Source organism: Scyliorhinus canicula, chromosome 4, assembly GCF_902713615.1.
Source record: "Scyliorhinus canicula chromosome 4, sScyCan1.1, whole genome shotgun sequence".
NCBI classification, from domain to species: domain Eukaryota; kingdom Metazoa; phylum Chordata; class Chondrichthyes; order Carcharhiniformes; family Scyliorhinidae; genus Scyliorhinus; species Scyliorhinus canicula.
Genome location: NC_052149.1, coordinates 75,984,046 through 76,006,161, shown reverse-complemented (window position 1 = coordinate 76,006,161; position 22,116 = coordinate 75,984,046). Strand labels below are relative to the sequence as shown.

At 44.1% G+C, this 22,116-nt stretch overlaps 1 protein-coding gene across 2 annotated transcripts in view; it reads left to right on the top strand.

Annotated features, from left to right (window-relative positions):
• The window catches only part of pgm1 (phosphoglucomutase 1), a 94,075-nt gene that overhangs the window by 57,477 nt on the left and 14,482 nt on the right, over positions 1 to 22,116 (top strand). For both annotated transcript variants that reach the window (XM_038794494.1, XM_038794493.1), the window contains exons 5-8: positions 5,195 to 5,385; positions 5,590 to 5,744; positions 9,631 to 9,746; positions 17,148 to 17,283. In XM_038794494.1, the coding sequence (XP_038650422.1) occupies positions 5,195 to 5,385; positions 5,590 to 5,744; positions 9,631 to 9,746; positions 17,148 to 17,283 (598 nt within the window). The remainder of the gene's footprint in view (positions 1 to 5,194; positions 5,386 to 5,589; positions 5,745 to 9,630; positions 9,747 to 17,147; positions 17,284 to 22,116) is intronic.

The window sequence follows — 22,116 nt, the reverse complement described above, 5'->3', positions numbered from 1 at the left end:
CATCCCGGCCCAGAATACTGAAGGAGGCAAGGGAGGAAATTTCTAGTGCCACGACAGAAATCTTTGTATCCCCACCTGGCTACAGGTGATGTCTCAGAAGACTGCAGAATAGCCAATGCTGTTCCTTTGTTTAAGAAGAGAAGAAGGGATAATATAGGAAATTATAGCCGTTGAGCCTTACGTCAGTGGTAGGTAAGTTATTGGAAAAGTTTCTTAGAGACAGGATTATCTCACAGGAAACAAATGGACTACTAGCAATAATCAGCATGGTTTTGTGAAGGGGAGGTTGTGTCTTATAGAAGGAGGCCATTCGGCCCATCATGTCTGCACCAGCACTTGGAAAGAGCACCTCACTTAAGCCCACGCCTCAACCCTATTCCTGTAACCCAGTAACCGCACCCAACCTTTTTGGACACTAAGGGCAATTTATCATGGCCAATGCAACTAACCTGCACATCTTTTGACTGTGGGAGGAAACCGGAGCACCCGGAGGAAACCCATGCAGACACGGGGAGAACGTGCAGACTCCACACAGTCAGTGACCTAATCCGGGAATCGAATCTTGGACCCTGGAGCTATGAGGCAACTGTGCTAACCACTGTGCTACCGTGCTGCCTAACTTGATCAAGTTTTATGAGGCAATGATGAAATGATTGATGAAGGAAGGCAGTGGATGTTGTCTGCATGGACTTCAGTAAAGCATTTGACAAGGTACCTCACGGCAGACTGGTAGAAAAGGTGAAGTTACACGGGATCAGAGGTGAGACGGCAAGGTGGATACAGAACTGGCTCAATCAAAGGAGACAGAGGCTAGTGGTGGAAGGATGCTTTTCTGAATGGAAGGCTATGACTAGTGGTGTTCTGCAGGGATCAGTGCTGCGATTGTTGTTGTTCATAGTATATATAAACGATTTGGAGGAAAATGTAGCTGGTAGGTTTGCGGACGAGACAAAGATTGGAGGATTGTCAGAGGATACAGCAGGAGATAGATCGGTTGGAGACTGAGGTAGAGAATTGGCAGATGGAGTTTAATCCAGCAAAATGTGAGGTAAAGCATTTGGAAAGTCTAATTCAGGTAGGAATTATACAGTAAATCGCAGAACCCATTGGAGTATTGACAGGCAGATCTGGGCATACAGGTCCACAGATCACAGTGACAACACAGGTGGATAAGGCAGTCAAGATAAGGCATGCTTGCAGTCATTGGTCAGGGCTTTTGAGTATAAAAATTGGCAAGTCATGCGGCAGCTGTACAGAACCTTGGTTAGGCCACAGTTGGAATATTATGTACAATTCTGGTCGCCACACTAACAGAAGGATGTGGATGCTTTGGAGAGAATACAGAAGAGGTTTACCATGATGTTGCCTGATCGGGAAGGTATTAGCTATGAGGAGAGGTTGGATAAGCATGGATTGTTTTCACTGGAATGATGGAGGTTGAGGGTGTCCTGATAGAGGTTTACAAAATTGAGTGGCATGGGCAGAGTGGATAGTCAGATGCTTTTTCCCAGGGCGGCACAGTAGCACAGTGGTTAGCACTGTGGTTTCACAGCTCCAGGGTCCATGGTTCGATTCCTGGCTTGGGTCACTGTCTGTGCGGAGTCTGCACGTTCTCCCTGTGTCTGCGTGGGTTTCCTCTGGATGCTCCGGTTTCCTCTCACAGTCCAAAGATGTGCAGGTTAGGTGGATTGGACATGCTAAATAGCACTTTGTGTCCAAAAGAAGTTTAGCTGGGGTTACTGGGTTACGAGGATAGGGTGGAGCTGTGGGCTTAAGTAGGGAGCTCTTCCCAAGGGCCGGTGCTGAATCGATGGGCCGAATTGCCTCCTGCACTGTAAGTTCTATGATCTAATAAAAGTCAATTACTCGGGGACAGAGGTTTATGGTGCAAGGGGGAAAGGGATGTGCAAGACAAGTTTTTTTACACCGAGGGTGGGAGTGCCTGGAACGCACTGCCAGAGGAGTTGGTGAAAGCAGATATGATAGCAGTGTATAAGAGGCATCTTGATGTATACATGAATAGGATAGGAATAGAGGGATCCGGACCCCGGAAGTGCAGAAGGTTTTAGTTTAGACTGGCATCATGTCTAGGGACCTGTTCCTGTGCTGTGGTGTTCTTTGTCTCCAGAAGATCTTTGACGAGATGGTGTCAAAGAAAAGCCATGGAATCCTAAAAAAATTGTCAAGAAAAGGGGATTAGTCTTTGCTGACTCAGCGGCCTGCGGGAAGTATAAAGTTTGCAGTACAGAAGATATATGAATTTGGGAACAAACCGGGTAAATCCCTCGCCTTTCTGACTGGGAAAGAGGCTGACTCTAGGGCTATTTAGATTCAGAGGGCAATGGACTGGTCAAAAACTGAGGACATCAATAAAGCATTTAAGGGTTTTCATACCAATTTATAGAAGTCCAACCAGTCTGTAGATGCACCGACACTGATGGAGCATTTCTTCACTTCTCTTAAGCTTCCAGTGATTTCTGGGGACTAAACGTTGCTCCTGAATGCTACTATTTCTAAGGGGGAAGTGGCTCTTCCACTGAAGGAGCTTCAATCTGATAACCCAGGGCAAGATGGTTTTGGATGTAAGTTTTAAAAGTAATTTAAAGATTTGATATTCGATCCGCTGATTTGACATGTATAGCCACTCATTTGAAGCAGGTCTGTTGGTACAGACCCTTCAGGATGCTGATATTTCCCTAATTCTGAAGGCAGGCAAGAATCCTGAAGAGTGAGTTCCCTATCAGCCAATTTTGTTCCTGAATGTAGATTTGAAGGTGTTATCTAAAGTGTTAGCACAGCACCTGAAGGGAGTTCTCAGTCAGACTCATTGAGGTTGGGCGAATGTTTATGACTGTTATTGTTGCTGGTATTTTATTGCTGTTCGTTGTTGTTATATAAATACAAAATTTTTCAATAAAAATTATTTTTTTTTAAAAAAGATCGGAACTCGTGTAACAATGTTAGAAGATGATTGAATATTATTCAAGTCATTCAAAAAGAGCAAACCTTTGACTGGGTAGAGTGGAACTACTTGTTTTGTTGTATACGCTGCAGATATTTGGGCTGGGAGGGGAGTATGTTAAGTGGATACAGGTGCATTATAGATGTCCTATGGCAGCAGTTTGTATGAACAGTTATAGGTCTGAGAATCTTTGTCTCCACCAATGGACCTGACAGGGATTCCTGTTATCCCCGTCATTATCTTCAATAGCCTGTTAACCCCACCACCTGGAGGATCCCCTCCAAGTCACTCACCACCCTGACTTGGAAATATATCGCTGCTCCTTCACTTTCACTGGGGCAACATCCTGGAACTCCCTGCCTAATAGCACAGTGGCTGTACCTTCACTCAAAGGACTGCAGTGGTTCAAGAAAGCAACTCGCCACCACCTTCTGAAGGGCAACTAGGGATGGGAAATAAATGCTGGCCTAACCAGTGACACCCACATCCCGTAAATGATTTAAATAAAGATCCTGGGCGCGATTCTCCGCTCCCCAGGCCAGGTGGGAGAATCGCGGGAGGGCCGCTCTGGCACCCCCCACAATTCCCCCACCCTCCCAAAATTGCGTGTCGCGTTTTGCGACACGCGCTCGGAGTATCACGGGTCGCCGTTTTTCATGGCAACCCGCGATTCTCTGGCCCGGATGGGCCGAGCAGCCCGACGTTTCCGACCTGTTCACGCCGGCGGCAACTACACCTGGTCACTGCCGGCGTGAACATTGCGCGAAAGGTAAGTGTGGGGCCTGTGTGGGGCGGAGAGGGGATCGAGCACCACGCCGTGCTTAGGAGGGGACTGACACCGATCGTTGGTCCGGCGTCTCTAAGAGACGCACTCTTTCCCCTCCGCTGCCCCGCAAGACGCGCCGGCCAACCTGCACATGCGCAGCTGACGTCACGTAGGCGCCGCCGGCCGCGTCATTCTCGGCGTGCTGCCTTGACGCCAGCGTCAAGGCCCGGCGGCCGAGTTCCCCGCAACGCCGCTCCTAGCCACCGGGGGGGGCATAGGGGGCGAGGAGCGGCCTCCGACGCCGGCGTGAAGCACTCCGGGTTTTGCGTCGGCCGTTGCGGAGAATTTCGGCCCTTGTGTCACAATTCAGTCCTATTGGTCTGGTGTACTTAAAGAGCTTGAGAAGCTCTTGGAATTTGATCCGTTATTCTTAATTATAATCGAGAGTACCCCAATGGAGATCCTAACGTGCATACTCTGTGCTAAATTGGTTTCATTCTAGAAAGTATGGGATTCCTATCTTGGGTTTATAGGTTCCGCTATGTGTTACTTGATCCTACAAGATTCCATTAGTATGTGGCACAGTTTTGAATTTGCTGTATGTGAAGTTGTGCATCTATTTAAAAATAAATTTAGAGTCCCCAATTATTTTTTTCCAATTGAGGGGCAATTTAGCGGGGCCAATTCACCTACCCTGCACATCATTTTGGGTTGTAGGGGTGAGACTCACGCAGACACGGGAAGAATGCGCAAACTTCACATGGACAGTGACCCAGGATCGAAACCAGGTCCTTGGTGTCGTGTGGCAGCACTGCTAACCATTGCGCCACCATGCCGCCCTGACGTTGTGCATCATTTTGCCATGTTTGCATGGCCTTATCCTCAGCTCACCTATTTTCTAGTTTATCCGTGTTTTTTCTATGTTGTATGGTTGGAGGCACCAAATCTAAGAACCGTTGCCGTTCTCCTCCTGTCGTTTTCTGTACTCATGTATGCAGAAGCATTTATACTGTACTATACCAGTTTTTTGAGAGTTTGTTACATTCTTTGTAAAAATGGAAAAACTAATAAAATATATATTTTTAAAAAGGCTATCAATGCTCATTAATTAATTCTCATATCCGAGGAATGACCCTTTGAACAGAAGAGCATTCAGCGTTTAGTACAATACTCAGTACAAGTCTTCACCTAAAGAAGAGGTATCTGGGGTGGTTCAGAAACCTCACATATCATATAGACAGTTTTGTATGTTCAAAAACATACAGCATTAAATAAGCAACTGCTACTATGATCGTATTTTTTTGGATAGATTTTTTAAAATCTGGTATTTTCTGGACCGAATTCTTGACTACTTTCTGCTGATTAAATTTAACATTTGACATTTCAGTGTGTTATCATTTTGTTGCCTGTGAGCTGCACTTCTTTGTCATCAGAATGTTTGTTTCATTCATTTTAATCTCTGATAGTTATGGGCCCTTATGTTAAGAAGATTCTGTGTGAAGAGCTTGGGGCTCCTGCAAACTCAGCAGTGAATTGTATACCACTTGAAGACTTCGGTGGACACCACCCTGATCCGAACTTGACATATGCTGCGGACCTTGTGGCGGCAATGCAAACAGGGGACTATGACTTTGGAGCTGCATTTGACGGTGATGGTGTAAGGAAACCATTTGTCTTACTGTCAGTATGCTAACTCAGAGCTGTTGTATTATAACTTTATAGTTTCAGTCCTAGTCTGGTGACTGAGTCGTTTATTACATGTAAATGTATATGAGCCATTCGAATGACAGCATCCGTGTTCATACCACCCTGATGTGATGGTCTATTTTTGCTGTCAATTAAATTGAACATTTTTTTGTAGGATCGGAACATGATCCTTGGAAAACATGGATTCTTCGTGAACCCATCTGATTCAGTGGCTGTGATTGCTGCAAACATCTTCACAATTCCGTACTTTCAACAGACTGGTGTACGTGGATTTGCTCGCAGCATGCCCACTAGCGGAGCACTCGACCGGTAGGTCTGATTTACTTGTACTCTGAAGTTCATTAGTTGACTCCTGATTTTTTTTTTTCCTTTTTGTTTTATTAAACCTAAATTCTTGCATATGGGACTCATTTTGAAAAAAATACATTCATGCAGACATGGAATAGTCTGTTGTTCTTTACCCATTTGATTTTTTAAAAACAAATTTCCTTTGTTTTTGTTTTCGAGAGTGTGCTTTTGATCTTAAGAATAGAAGAATTCCATGATTAGATATAGATATAGAACACTACAGCACAGAACAGGCCCTTCGGCCCTCGATGTTGTGCCGAGCAATGATCACCCTACTCAAACCCACGTATCCACCCTATACCCTTAACCCAACCCTTAGTTCCACAGAATCTCCCGAACAGCTATGATACAAAATTCTCCAAAACATCGTCTGCCCTCGAGTTGGATCCATGTTAACAGGCTAATCATGAACTGATAGGAGTCTAAACATGCGCACTAGTGCAATGTCGAGCAAAGTTCCCTTCTTTAATGTTGCTGGTAATTTAGCTCCCAAACATTATTGAGCTCACTAATCATTCCAAGACAGTACCACCAGGGATGTTGGTGCTGTCGATACTTGTTTTTTAATTGAGACAAATTAAGAGAACAAAAGGCTCTTAAACAATTCTACAGTTTCATTTGTTTTGAAAGCTTCTGATGAACCATAAAATGCTTCCTTTCGCCACTCTAGTACTGTTTCCCATTCAACAAAAATAATGGGTCGGATTTTCCGTTTTACCGGCTGGTCAAAGGGGCAACATCGGGAAACCCCTGGTCTGCCGGAAAAACGGACAATCCCAATGGCAGAGAATTCAGCCCAACATGTTGCATGTTGTCAAAGTATTGCAAATCAAAAGCATTTGTAAATAAGATAGTCCTCGTTAATTTTAATTAAAGCTGCATTGCTCCTTTGTCTTATATTGTAACAATAATAGTTTAAGTTTCAGAATATTCCAAAGAATTGTGATCTACAGCACTCTACTAAATATTTTTCAAAGAATGATGTTTGAACAACCGGCACATTCCCAGTTCAGTGTAGGGTACCCCTTCCTCTGCCTGTATGTATTTTCACTTCCTCAATATTCTGCTTCTTTTCAATCAAAAGGGCTAAGGTAGGCTAAATTGTGCACTTTTAAGTAGCTACTACCAGTACTGCTATATTTTATTGGGAATTAATCCCATTCTATCTCTCCTACCCAATCCCAAAATGGAGATTATAAAAATGTCCAATGCTCAATGACATTTGTGATTCAGATTCAAACTCTCACCGTCGAATGAGTCTTCCAGTGTTCTAAAACTGGAGTCAGAGTTTCACATTTTAGCCTTGTCTACATACTGTGGGTTACCGTTCTCTTTGTTTCCTCTCCCTACCTGTTTTTCTCTGATTTGCGATGGTGCACCAAGATATCAAATGTCAGGGTAGGACCAGGTCTCCCACTTATAATTTTTACTTTTACTCCTATCCTTTTAAGGTATCTTCATCATCCACAGCTGAACTAATCTCAAAGTGAGCTGCTCCAAAGTTTCTGCTAATACAGTTGAAAAACCTATTTCGGTAGTATGTGAAAGATGTCCAGGGTTGCTGTTAATCTTTTTAAAAATCTGTTAATTTTCTTCATGTAACTGAGTGCCCAGAACCTCTCCACAGCAATGCAAACAAAGTCGATAACTCCTAGTCATGGGGGATAATGACACTTCCCATCATTGTACTGCCTGAGCTGGATAAGCATTGCTTTTCTCTCCCTAACACCTGCATGTGTCCCTCAGCAAGAAACTCCTTATCTACTGACTGTATCGCAATAATAATAAAACACCACCACCTGGAAGTTCCCTCCCAAGTCACTCACCATTCTGACTTGGTATATAATGCCGTTCCTTCAGTGTCGCTTGGTCAAAGTCTTGAAACTTCCTCCCTAAAAGCACTGTGGGTGTACATACACACATGGACTGCAGCAGTTCAAGAAAGTAGCTCACCACCACCTTTTCAAGAGCAATTGGGGATGGGGCAATAAATGCTGGCCTAGCCAGCAACGCACACATTCTGTTCATGAATTGGAAATTAAAAATTTAGATGACTTGAGCTACCAGCCCACTTTCTGTTCTTATTTTGAAACCTTTTTTAAAATAAATACTCTATGGATCTCTTATGACATTCTTACAAAGGTCATACAGGTAGCTGATGATGTTGACTTGACAGATTCACCAACTAAATAAAACATTTAGTTATTCAATAAAATTGACACAAAGATGTTTTCAAAGAGAAATGCTTTAATTTGAGTAATTTGAATACATGTATGCTTGCATGTGCACATGTGTTTTATGTGCACATCTATTTTATGGTGTGCTAATTGCGAGACAAACAATGATAAAATACGTAGTGTAGCAACCACTATCAGGCCTTCCTCCCTCTAGCATCATAACTCACCTCCAGCATCATAACTCACCTCCAGCATCATAACTCACCTCCTGAAGAGCATAAATAACTGTGTCCACATTACAAAGCAGTCCCTTAAACATTCCTCTCTGGCGCCCTCTGCCCTAACTCACCAATAACAAATGCAGACAGCTCATGGATTTTTGTACCACTGAGATACTGGTAATCTGTTTAGTAGTTCTGCTATATCCCCTTTCTCTCTCGCCTACTGAGACAAATGTACTCATAGACTCCCTACATTCTGTCCCTCAGGGCACACATTTGACTAGTTTGGTTTCTGTTTACCTCATGCCATCTGAACTCATCTTGTCCATGAAACCCTCCTCCAACTCACTTGATCCCATTCACACTAAACTTATAACCACTCAACCTTCCTGATACCTATACTTGTTTTTTTAAATTCAGGAGAAGCTTCTTTACTCAGAGTGGCAAGAATATCAAACGTGCTGCTACAGGGAATAGTTGAGAAGGATAGAGGGAAAGCTAATAAAAATGAGGGAAAAAGCAGTGGAAGGACATGGGTGGGAGCGGTGGGGCATAAACACCAGTATGGAACAGCTGGGCTGAATGGCCTGTTTCTGTGCTGTAAATTCTATTCTATTCTACTGTGTACCTTCCGCTTAAAATCACTGTCAGCACCCTGTCCTCAAAATATCCCCCCCTCAACCCACTGGCTTCACAGAGTCACAGTTTTACAGCACAAAAAGAGGCCCTTTGGCTCATCATAATTGCATAAAACATCATTCCATCTTCAACTTGCCTTTCTTTCTAAACTTATTGAACATACTGATTCCTTCCAAATCTGTGTCCACGTTTAGTCAGAGAGTCATAAAAGTCTGCAGCACAGAAAAGGCCCTTTGCGTCTGTGCCAGTCAAAAACAACCACCTAACTATTCTAATCCCATTTTCCAGCACTTGGCTGGAAAGACTTTTCCTCACATCCCCTCTATTCACTATAAGTCCATATTTGAATCTCTCCAATTTGGTTTCTGTTCCCACCACAGCACAGAAAAGGATCTTGTCAAAGTTGCAAATAACAATGTAATTGTGACCATAGTACACTATTTACCCCTGCCATAACCTTCTTGACATTTCTGCTGCCTTTGATATGATTATCAAGACCATCCTCCTCCAATGCTTCTATCCCATGGTCTAGCTCAGTGATCTGCCGTCACTCGGTTCCAGTCTTATCTGTCTAATTGTGATGAATACACTCCAGCATTGGCTTTTCTTCCTGATTCTGTGCCATTACCTCTGGAGTCTCCCAGGGATCTATCCTTGGCACCTTCCTCATTCTATTCTATGTACTCCTGGTTCATGACAGAATCTGTAGAGATTAATTTCCACAATGCATAATGGGTATGTTTTCTGGGCGGTTTTCTTAAAAAGTTGAACAACATTGAAAACTGGACTTCTTAACTCCTCTCTTTGAAGGGTTGCCAAGGCTACAAAAATAGCCTTGTACGAGACCCCAACTGGCTGGAAATTCTTTGGAAATCTGATGGATGCCAACAAACTTTCCCTTTGTGGAGAAGAAAGCTTTGGTACCGGTAAGGTGTTTTATTTAATGTTTGGGGGATGAAAGGGATATTTTTAGATTGGTGAATTTTTGTGTGGATCAACTTTTATCTGTTGCCAGTTCAAAGACTTTTTTTTATAAGTGCAAAGTTTGAAACTGTGTAATTGCTGTGTGTTACTAGAACCTGGAAACGTGCTCACATTTGAACTTGATTGTCACATACCTGAATTACTACCGTGTGCCTTCCAGCAACAGTGTTGGCAGTGAACACAGAATTGCATTGTCTTTTCCTTATGACCCCTCAAAAGTATAAATGGGCATTATTGTCAGATTTGCACTCACAAAAAGCAATGACAACTTGGAAAGCTGTAGGTAACTGAGGTACACTGCAGGCGGTATGGTGGTGCAGTGATTTCATCCAGGGTGGCTGTAACAGAATGGGGTTTTAATGGCTTCAGCACATGTTGGGGAGCGAGGGAAAAATTAATTGCGTCTCCCAGCTCCGATCACTGTCTACTGACTTCAGCTGGAATCTAAATACATGGAGATATCTGAGAGGGACAGGATCACTTGGTTTCAATTCACCCTACAGTTGCGTTATGTAAGATTTAAGTCTGGGAGACACAGACTACTCATAAAAGGGTTGAAGTCATAGGTGATTTTAAATCAGTTTATTAAGAAACAACAGTTTAGATATGATACATAAGCTAAACAGGCAGAAAAAAAACATACAACCCAGTAACAGGTGACAATGCTTTACCTAGATCATATGAAATGGTGGAGGATGCAGATCGCCATGCCTGACGGGGGCAGTCTCCTTACAACTGTTTATTGGTCACCATCAGATGAACAACATTGAACTCCTCTCTTTGAAGGGTTGTGGGCGGGATTCAAATCGCGACGCCTCACGAGATCTCGTTAGAACTTGCAAGGCATAACAACTGTCGGGAATCCCGGAAAAGGTCTCTCGTGGGATCACTGGCCACGTCCCGTCCCGATTCCAGCGGGATACGCTCAGTAAATTGCGTTCCTTATTTCTTGTCAATCATTTATTCGATTGCCATTGGCAAGGGACAGATATTCAAGGTAATTCCTCCTATTCCAGTGGTCTTGTGGCTAATTAAACGTCCTGTTTAATTGTCGGGCAGTTGGTTTACATATGGGTCATGTGGTCACTCTCCTCATTAATAGGATTAGCAATGTCTTGTTTCAATATCTTTGGCAGAGGTAACAGCCTTTGCTGTCTGGTGTTTATCAGCCCAGAAATCTCTGAGAGCTTTCTTAATAAAAGAGCAAGTTATTCTTATAATATTGGGCTTATAATAAATTTCTTCAGATTTTATGAAGTTATTTTAAGCTGTTACTTACAGTTGTTTGTTAGCACTCACTGGTTATGCAAGTTGGTCATTTTGATGAGGTTACTGAAGGTGCTTGCCACCTTTGGAACACCCATGCAACTCTGCATGATAAAAACAAAAGAATCATGTAGTGGTAAATATTTATATCCCTTTAACGTTTTAGATGTACATGCATAATAAGTCTTGCTGCGGTATGGTACATGAGAAATATTTCTGTACTTCATCATAGAGTATCTAATTTGATCATGAAGTTCATTTTGCTTTGATTTGTATGTTGCACTAATTTCAATCCCATGTAATATAGCAAGATACTGACCTATTTCTTCCCGTCTAGCAGTCTGTATTGTTCTCTACCATGAGCTACTCTAATAATCCCGCGGAGGCCAGGCTAGGCAGAACAACGGTTTATTCTTGAACAGAGAAGGATACAATGCTATAGTCCTAGTACAATGCTTTAGTCCCAGCCCGGGACCATTGGTCTGGGTCTGGGCTACAGTGTTTAAGGCCCTTCTACCCAGCTCAATACAGGAACTCGTACTTCACAAATCCCACGGGGAGATCAGTAGAAGATCCCCCATGGTCTTCATTTGGGGGGGGGGGGGGGGGGGGGGTGGTTACCGCAAGCGTATTCAGTCTTTGGCCTGCGATAATAACCTAACCTGAAAAATTTCCCAGCAGGTACTGGCAGATCAAAGAAGAGAGGCTCCATTCTGTCAGATGATACGGAGGTGATGTGATACTCAGACTGCCCATTTTCTTCTATTGAGAACAATTGGATAGTGGCTGACAAAGGGATTGTGTGGAAATTCAGTGCATCATCACAGCTAAGAATTAAAATAGTTATGTGGAGCTGGAGCAGATATGGTAAAGATTGAATTGGTTTTTAGAAAAGATCAGATGCATTGGAAACTCAGCCTATCTTTAATATGTATATAGTGTGGTAGTGAACAATTAAGAAATTGTGTAAGCTAATCAATTATTCTTATTGCTCAGTGGGTAATGCATGGTACTAGTCATAGAGAGTAGAAGGTTGTGGGTTTATAACCTGGCCTTTTCTCACCTTGGGTGGGATAACAGTCTGTAGCTCTATAACATCCTTCAGTTCCCTTGGGCAAGAAGAAGGGACATATTGACATATTAATTAGGGTTTCTACCCTTGATCAGCATTTAGAGATCACTGCTGGAAAATGGGTGTGTTTGGGCTTGTGGAACCATATCCACCATAAATCCTGTTTGAAATCCTCACTAATTATTTCACAGAACCATTTATTGATATATGTACAATGAAAGATTCTGTTTTACTACTGATTTTTAAAGCTAAGTCTTTTGGGACCAATTTTAAAACCTTAACATAATATCATTGTAAATTGAGTAATGCATCAAGATTAAATACATATCCTTAATTTTACTTGTGTGACCTAAACTTGGGAGTTCATCGATTCATATCTTTAAATACACGATCCAATTACACTCATTTCCTTTGTTTTAGTTAAAGCAATTCAATTCCTTGTATCAGCCAGCAACCTAATGAACAAATAATAGGTGTACTGATGTTTCATAGAATTTTCATAGAATTTACAGTGCAGAAGGAGGCCATTCGGCCCATCGAGTCTGCACCGGCTCTTGGAAAGAGCACCCTACCCAAGGTCAACACCTCCACCCTATCCCCATAACCCAGTAACCCCACCCAACACTAAGGGCAATTTTGGACACTAAGGGCAATTTATCATGGCCAATCCACCTAACCAGCATATCTTTGGACTGTGGGAGGAAACCGGAGCACCCAAAGGAAACCCACGCACACACGGGGACTCCACACAGACAGTGACCCAAGCCGGAATCGAACCTGGGACCCTGGAGCTGTGAAGCGATTGTGCTATCCACAATGCTACCGTGCTGCCCATAGAAGTGGGGAGAGATCTTGGGATGTACATTCCCTAACAAAACCTGACTGATGGGATGGTCTGCACCCTTCATGCCGATCTGCTGCTTCTACCCCATTAGACATCCAACCCACTCAAATCTGCTCTGCTTTGCTGTGTGTTTTTAATACTTTCCTTTCTCCTTGGGGGCTGACTTCCTGTGCATCACTGGCAGGTTCTGTTCACCAGTTCCCTGTTTTTAAAAACCTGTTGTAAGCCCTGAAATTGTGATGCCATGCCGCCGGGGTGGGGAGTGCTTCCAGCATGGGTTGATGTTATATCGGCGAGGCCCGCTAATCGCATTATAATGGGGTTCCTGTCATTGCATGGCGGGAATCCCGTTATGTCAGTGGCGAGGGAGAGGGTGGCACATGACACAGTGGTTAGTACTGGGACTGCAGCGCTAAGGACCCGTGTTCGAATCCCAGCCCTGGGTCACTGTCCGTGTGGAGTTTGCACATTCTCCCCGTGTCTGCGTGCGTTTCACCCCCACATCCCAAAGATGTGCAGGGTAGGAGAATTGGCCACGCTAAATTGCCCCTTAATTGGAAAAAAAAATAATTGGGTACTCTTTATAAAAAAAAAATGTCAGTGACGAGGAAAATGAGCAGGGGAATTCCCTGTTATAAATGCTATTTTGGGAGTTCAGCTCAATTCTCCACCATTTCCGCCCACCAAAAACCGGGGTGGAAAATCCTCCCCCATCATTCCCTGTTTCCCGCCCAAGCACTTCATGGCAATTCCGTTTATTTTCCTGTGTTTTGCATGTTTTTAGAAAATCCTTCCCATCTTTCCCAGAACTCCATGGTTGAATCCCTCCAATCACGTTTCCGTTCCTGCCACAGCACCAAACCAGCTCTTATCAAAGTGACAAATGACATCTTATGTGACTGTGACGCAAGTAACTTTCCTTTTCGACCTGCCTGGAGTCTTTGACACAGTTGGCCACGCCATCCTTCTTCAATGTCTCTCCACTGTCATTCAGCTGGGTGGGACAGCTCTCACATGTTTTAATTCTTATCTGTCTAATCGTAACTAGATAATTAATTTCAGTGGCTTTTCCTCCTGCTCCATTACCTTAAAGACCCCAAGAATCTGTGGATCTATCCTTGGCCCCTTTGTATTTTTCCCTTCTGGGACATCGTCCAAAAAATATGTACGCTGATGATGCCCAGCTCTACCTCACACCACTCCTCTTAACTCCTCCACTGTTGTTAAATTATCAGACTGCTTACCCGACATCCAGTACAGAATGATGATTAAATATTGGGAAGACTTAAGTTATTCATTTCTGCTTCCGTTCCAAACATCACTCCCTCGGTACCGACTCCATCCATGTTCCTGGCAGCAGACTGAGATTTCAGCCAGTCTGTTGGCAACCTTGCAGTCATATTTGATTCCGAGATGAGCTTCCACACTCTTATTCGTGCCATCATGGACACCTATTTTCACCACCATAACATTGCCCAGCTTCATCTATTGCTAAAGTCCTCAATTGTGCATTTGTTACCCCTAGACTGACTATTCCTGGATGGTCTCCTACATTCCACCCTCCAAACTTGATGTCACCCAAATCTTTGCTGCCTGTGTCTTAACTCCTGTGTCGTTAATCCTGTCATCTCGTGCTCTCTGATATACTTTGGCTCCCAGTCAAGCAATGCCTTGATGTTAAAAATCTCATCTTGTTGCAAATCCCCACATGACCTCACCCCTCCCTATCTCTCTAATCCCCTCCAACCACACAGCTCTCCGAGATATCTCCACTGCTCTAATTCTGGCCTCTTGAACATTCCCAATTTTAATCACACCATCATTGGTGGCTGTGCCTTAAGCTGTCGAACCCTAAACTCTGGAAAATCCTTCTTTACACCTCTCCTTTCTAGCTCCTTTTAAGACACTCGTTAAAACCTATTTCTTTGACGGAATTTTTGATTGTCTCATCTAATAGCGCCTGGTGTGCCTTGGTGGCGTATTTTGTTTTATAATGCTCTTGTGAAGCGCCTTGGATTTTTTAAAATTGTGTAAAACGTCCTATTTATAGATAAACGTTGTTGTTGTACCTGTTTTTTATTTTGTTATGTGCCTCTTTCAGTGCTGCTCATCTGTAATATCTCCATGTTCTGAGGATTTGAAATGTTGATTCACTCCTGTTTTATTGCCAGATAGCACCTAAGCGTCTGAGTTTTTCCACCCTTTTGTTGCGCTTATCCTAATTAGTTTATGCTGCACCCTTGAAATGTCTCAGAATTCTTTCTATAGTGCATTGCCCAAAAATACACATGCTACTCAAACTGTTCTTGCTGAGATTTTATATAGATTCCCATTACATCTTGACTTTCACATTCCAGTCTTGCCATGGAAACCACTATTACCGTATCCAGTTGAGGTGCTGCTTTAATAAGGGGCTGGATTCTCCGCTGTTGGGATTCCCCTTTGCGCCAGCAGAGCACCCACGCCCATGGATTCCCCGACAGCATGGGCTGCCCACAATGCCAAAAACGGACGGCTGCTCGGCCCATCAGGGCGTGGAGAATCACCAGGGGGGCCGCTGCCAACGCCCCCCGACCGGCGTGGCCGGAATCCCGCCCCCGCTCGAAAAACGCCGCCGGAGAATACTGCAGCGGCGGGGCGGGATTCGCACCCCCCCGGGGATTCTCTGACCCGGCGGGGGGGTCGGAGAATCCCACCCCTGGTGCGCGGCAGGATGAAGAATCCCGCCCAAGATCATTCCCGCACTGAATTCCATGACTTGCTACCTTTGTTCCATTCACATCAGCGGCATCAGTCCTGAATTGGCGTTGTACTGAAGCTTAGTCATCAAGACTCAGCAAAATTCTTCTCTCAGGTTAGGTAAATCATCATTTAACAACGTGGGCCTTTTTTCAGACGGGATAATGAAAGATGAAAATAATTTAATAGAGTAAGGAAAAATGGGACATGAAACAAGAAAATATGGGCACATAAAGTAATAGTATTGGTTAGATCTTGATTGTTAGACCATAGAATCATAAGTATACGGCATAGAAGGTAGCCATTCAACCCATCATGTCTCATCCTGAGATTCTGAGAAAGAATGGAAAGAAATATTAACTTACCTATTCGCAGATCCTGATTGAGCTTTTGGGTATTCTCAGGATTTTCTAGTTTCAATGTAGAGTTTCCAATTTTTTTTGGTTATAGAACATAGAACATAGAACAGTACAGCACAGAACAGGCCCTTCGGCCCTCGATGTTGTGCCGAGCAATGATCACCCTACTCAAACCCACGTATCCACCCTATACCCGTAACCCAACAACCCCCCCTTAACCTTACTTTTTAGGACACTACGGGCAATTTAGCATGGCCAATCCACCTAACCCGCACATCTTTGGGCTGCGGGAGGAAACCGGAGCACCCGTTCTTATTTATTTTTGGATTATATAATTATTTAATGTGGACTGACATGTCTTAAATATTCACAAGCTCTGTTATGATATTGCTTTCGAGCTGCATTTGCATGCTGATCCTTTTCAATTTGAAACATTTTTTTTTAAGTAGCCAATTCTCTTTTTTTCCAATTAAGGGCAATTTAGCATGGCCAATCCACCTTTTCCGCACATCTTTTTGAGACCCACCAGATACGGGGAGAATCTGCAAGATCCACATGGACCTTGGTCCTCGGCGCCATGATGCAGCAGTGCTAACCACTGAGCCACCGTGCTGACCCGTCTTTTAAAATTTTAATGTTCCTTTCCTTCTTGGTTTCCTCTCTGCTAGCTCTTGAAAGTATTGTTATGCACGTTAAAAAATTGCAAAATTTCATTAAAACGCCTGATTGCTACTTTCTCCAATAGCTACCAAGCTATACATAGCACATGATCAATTCCTGATCTCTGGGTTAGCTGATCTAATTCTTCAAAATCGTTGGTTTCCTTGCAAAATCCAGTCATTGTTGCCAATCTGGCTAGTTATCCAATGAAACAGTAAAAGGAATCTGCCTTGAGCATTCCCAGGGTTGTTAGATGCACAGCAGAGAAACTTTCCCTTAATCGAAGCTTGATGATGACATTGAAAGGTATTTATTGTGCCAGCATTTGGTCACCATAATATTCACAAAATTTTGTTTCATTAAAATCTTGCTAACATAATTTGTGTTTATTGTATTCCTTCAGGGTCTGACCACATTCGTGAAAAAGATGGTTTGTGGGCCGTGCTTGCCTGGCTGTCCATTATCGCCAAACGCAAACAAAGTGTGGAGACAATCATGCAGGAACACTGGCAGAAATTTGGTCGCAATTTTTTCACCAGGTTAGATCATCTCATTCAAGAAACTTCTTCTGCCTTCACACTAACATGTAGAATTTCAAAACAAAGTGCTTAGATACGCACCACATCTGTTTGGCATGTTCATCTGCAGACTGTGGTCAAATGATGCGCAGGTCCTGGGCGTGACTTAGCTGGAGCACTAGCTTCGGGCACAAATTCCATGATGGCCGCTAAATATCACGAGGCCAAAAATGGGATTTGTGGTGGTGAGAATCCAGAGCCTGATATTCTCCACCCCCGCCAATGATGCAATTTGGTTCACACCCATGAAGGGTGCAAACCTGATTAACATATTTTATAATAAATATGATTAGCGGTCTTAATGCTGCTATTTCTTTTTTTAAAATAATTTTTTAGAGTACCCAATTCATTTTTTCCAATTCTGGGGCAATTTAACGTGGCCAATCCACCTACCCTGCACATCTTTTGGGTTGTGGGGGCTAAAGCTATGCAAACACGGGGAGAATGTGCAAACTCCACACGGACAGTGACCCAGGGCCGGGATCACACCTGGGACCTCGGCAGCGTGAGGCAGCAGTGCTAATCACTGCGCCACCGTGCTGCCAAATGCTGCTATTTCTGCCCTCACCATATGTGCCCACCCAGCCGGTGTGACATCATGCCGGCACAGACCCCTGCTGGTTTTCAAAATACTAAAATCAGTTGAGATGACCATGTCGGGGGCATACAGTGAGGTACTGCCCGGACAGTGCTCGGGCGGTAGTGGGAAGCGGACAGTGCTAAGGCAGTAGTGGGAAGCCCCATTGCAGGCGGGGGGTGTCCCCTATGTATAGTAGGGAGACGGTGGCCAATGCTGCCTGCATTGGGGTTGGAAGGGGGGTCCCAGTATCTGTGAAGGGGGTCAGCGATGAGTCACATCCTAATCCTGTGGGAGAGGGTGGGCTAGCCCTAGACGCTTGTGATGGGCTGGAGACTATGGTGGTGGGCCTGGGGGAGGGAATTGCCCTGATCTTTGTATCGTGCGGGAAAGTGGGTGGGCCTGCCCCCGAAACTGGCTGTGTGAACCTTGACAGCACTTTGAAGTTGCACAGAGTGTTGTTAAATCAGGCAAGAAAAGATCTGTGAAGTGGGCAACTTTCACACACCTCTTCTTTCCTGATCCACACTGCAATTTTCCCATGATTCTCTTTTGTCAGGCCGTTTTCTGATATACTGTCAAGAACGATGTTAAAAGTCATAAATACATATGAACAGACAAATAAGTTGAAAGAAACGGACCAAATCTGTTCTGTTTACCTATGTTGTAGCTAAGTAACATGGCCCCAATACTTCCTATCCACCAACCTCCTGAGAGAAACAACAAACTGGCGATCAATGTGCCCTCACCCTGCAGCTACCTGACCAGTGGTGTTGGTGTCCACTTGGGACTTCCTTGGGATGGCAGCCACTCAGTTATCTTAATTGATTGCCAGCAGCAAAATGCAGCCCCGGGTCCAGCCTCTCGCCAAAGTGGTGTCGTCCCCAGCTTGCAGCTCCGGTGGCAGAACCTTTACTGCATTTGCAAAAATCAGCCCTCAGATTTTAATTTAGGTACCGGAATGGTTAACGTGAACTCCATCGAGATACATCGCATACATTTATCAGCATTAAATGTTATTTGCAGCACAACTCCACATTCTCCCAATGAATCTGGACGATATCATCCGGCCTTCTCAAAGGTTCACACGACACCATAGATCCTTTTTGTTATCCACAAACTTAGTCAGCACATGGAATGCCTTCATTGAGACCATCGGTGTATATAAACGATACTGGTCCTAAAAGCTACCCCTGGTGGGCTCCAGTGATCATCAGTCTCCTCTCAGGATCGCCATGACTAATCGCCTTGTCAACACAAACGCACTTGTTTCCTTTCCGTCACGGGATCTGCCCTCCATATTCACAGGACTCTTATCTTGTAAATCTACCCTTAAATCCTGATCTTCTAAGTTTTCTTCAAATCCCCTTGCCACCAGTCTGGCCTTTGCCTTATAAGTTCCATCCGGAAGAACATTTTCCGTGCAAATCCATCTGTGGGATAGAGCTCTTTGTCCCCTATCCGATACTTCCGTGTATACCCCAAATTCACTCCAACTATGCAGTTCTTGCTGTTTGGCATCTTTGATAACTTTTTCATCTAATTTATCGGAAGCCACCAAAATCTCACCTGCATGTGGGCTTTTACTCCATTAGTATTTGTAGTCGTACTCATGTTCCGAGATCTTGATAAACTATGTCCCCTCTCCAGCCTGGTATCTCGTTCTGTACTGCTACTACTTGATCTTTCCCTTCTGCTGTTGGGTGTCCTTTCAATAGTTCTCAACCTTTTCCTGCGGACCTGTTCACTATCCAATGTACTATCTGCCAAATTCCATTCTATAGTCTTCCATGGAGAATTCCTCTATTTTCCGGAACCTATCAAAATCCGACCCTACTTCATACGCACTTAACAAGTCATCCTTTTAAAAAATCTTATCCATATAACGTATACAGGGGCTGGTTTAGCTCACCAGGCTAAATCGCTGGCTTTTAAAACAGGCCAGCAGCACGGTTCGATTCCCGTACCAGCCTCCCCGGACAGGCGCCGGAATGTGGCGACTAGGGGCTTTTCACAGTAACTTCATTGAAGCCTACTCGTGACAATAAGTGATTTTCATTTCATAATAGAGTCTCCAGACCTCCTTCTGAGTCTAACTCTTCCAATTCCAGCTCAGAAAACACTTTGCTTCGGATTTTACTGTTATAAGGTAGAGAGGACATATTGTTGGAGAGGACAGTGTGAAACAAACTGATAAGCTCGAGGAGATACTTGTCAGGAAGGAAGATGTGTTGCGCGTTTTGAAAAACTTGAGGATAGACAAGTCCCCCGGGCCTGACGGGATATATCCAAGGATTCTATGGGAAGCAAGAAATGAAATTGCAGAGCCGTTGGCAATGATCTCTTCGTCCTCGCTGTCAACAGGGGTGGTACCAGAGGATTGGAGAGTGGCGAATGTCGTGCCCCTGTTTAAAAAAGGGAATAGGGATAACCCTGGGAATTACAGGCCAGTTACTCTTACTTCGGTGGTAGGCAAAGTAATGGAAAGGGTACTGAGGGATAGGATTTCTGAGCATCTGGAAAGGAACTGCTTGATTAGGGATAGTCAGCACGGATTTGTGAGGGGTAGGTCTTGCCTTACAAGTCTTATTGACTTCTTTGAGGAGGTGACCAAGCATGTGGATAAAGGTAAAGCAGTGGATGTAGTGTACATGGATTTTAGTAAGGCATTTGATAAGGTTCCTCATTGTAGGCTTGTGCAGAAAGTAAGGAGGCATGGGATAGTGGGAAATTTGGCCAGTTGGATAACAAACTGGCTAACCGATAGAAGACAGAGAGTGGTGGTGGATGCCAAATATTCAACCTGGAGCCCAGTTATCAGTGCTGTACCGCAGGGATCAGTTCTGGGTCCTCTGCTGTTTGTGATTTTCATTAACGACTTGGATGAGGGAGTTGAAGGGTGGGTCAGTAAATTTGCAGACGATACGAAGATTGGTGGAGTTGTGGATAATGAGGTGGGCTGTTGTCGGCTTCAAAGAGACATAGATAGAATGCAGAGCTGGGCTGAGAAGTGACAGATGGAGTTTAACCCTGACAAGTGTGAGGTTGTCCATTTTGGAAGGACAAATATGAATGCGGAATACAGGGTTAACGGTAGGGTTCTTGGCAATGTGGAGGAGCAAAGAGATCTTGGGGTCTATGTTCATAGATCTTTGAAAGTTGCCACTCAAGTGGATAGAGCTGTGAAGAAGGCCTATGGTGTGCTAGCGTTCATTAGCAGAGGGATTGAATTTAAGAGCCGTGAGGTGATGATACAGCTGTACAAAACCTTGGTCAGGCCACATTTGGAGTACTGTGTGCAGTTCTGGTCGCCTCATTTTAGGAAGGATGTGGAAGCTTTGGAAAAGGTGCAAAGGAGATTTACCAGGATGTTGCCTGGAATGGAGAGTAGGTCATATGAGGAAAGGTTGAGGGTGCTAGGCCTTTTCTCATTAGAACGGAGAAGGATGAGGGGCGACTTGATAGAGGTTTATAAGATGATCAGGGGAATAGATAGAGTAGACAGTCAGAGACTTTTTCCCCGGGTGGAACACACCATTACAAGAGGACATAAATTTAAGATAAATGGTGGAAGATATAGAGGGGATGTCAGAGGTACGTTCTTTACCCAGAGAGTAGTGGGGGCATGGAATGCACTGCCTGTGGAAGTAGTTGAGTCGGAAACGTTAGGGACCTTCAAGCGGCTATTGGATAGGTACATGGATTAGGGTAGAATAATGGAGTGTAGGTTAACTTCTTAAGGGCAGCACGGTAGCATTGTGGATAGCACAATTGCTTCACAGCTCCAGGGTCCCAAGTTCGATTTCAACTTGGGTCACTGTCTGTGTGGTGTCTGCACATCCTCCCCGTGACTGCGTGGGTTTCCTCCGGGTACTCCGGTTTCCTCCCACAGTCCAAAGATGTGCAGGTTGGGTGGATTGGCCATGAAAAATTGTCCAAAATTCTTTGATTAACCTAGGACAAAAGTTCTGCTCAACATCGTGGGCCGAAGGGCCTGTTCTGTGCTGTATTTCTCTATCTATCTATCTTTCTCTATCTATAATAAAGAGCCAATGCCATACCTTGTTTTCTCTTTTCCAAGGCCGTTACCTTAGTCCACATAACTACTGCACTTCTCCATTGATCGTACGATCCCCTTTCAGAAAATAAGGAGGGTAGTCATATCCGGCCATCTTTATCCTAGGTTCAGCCATATATCTTTTTTTGTTCTCACTCAT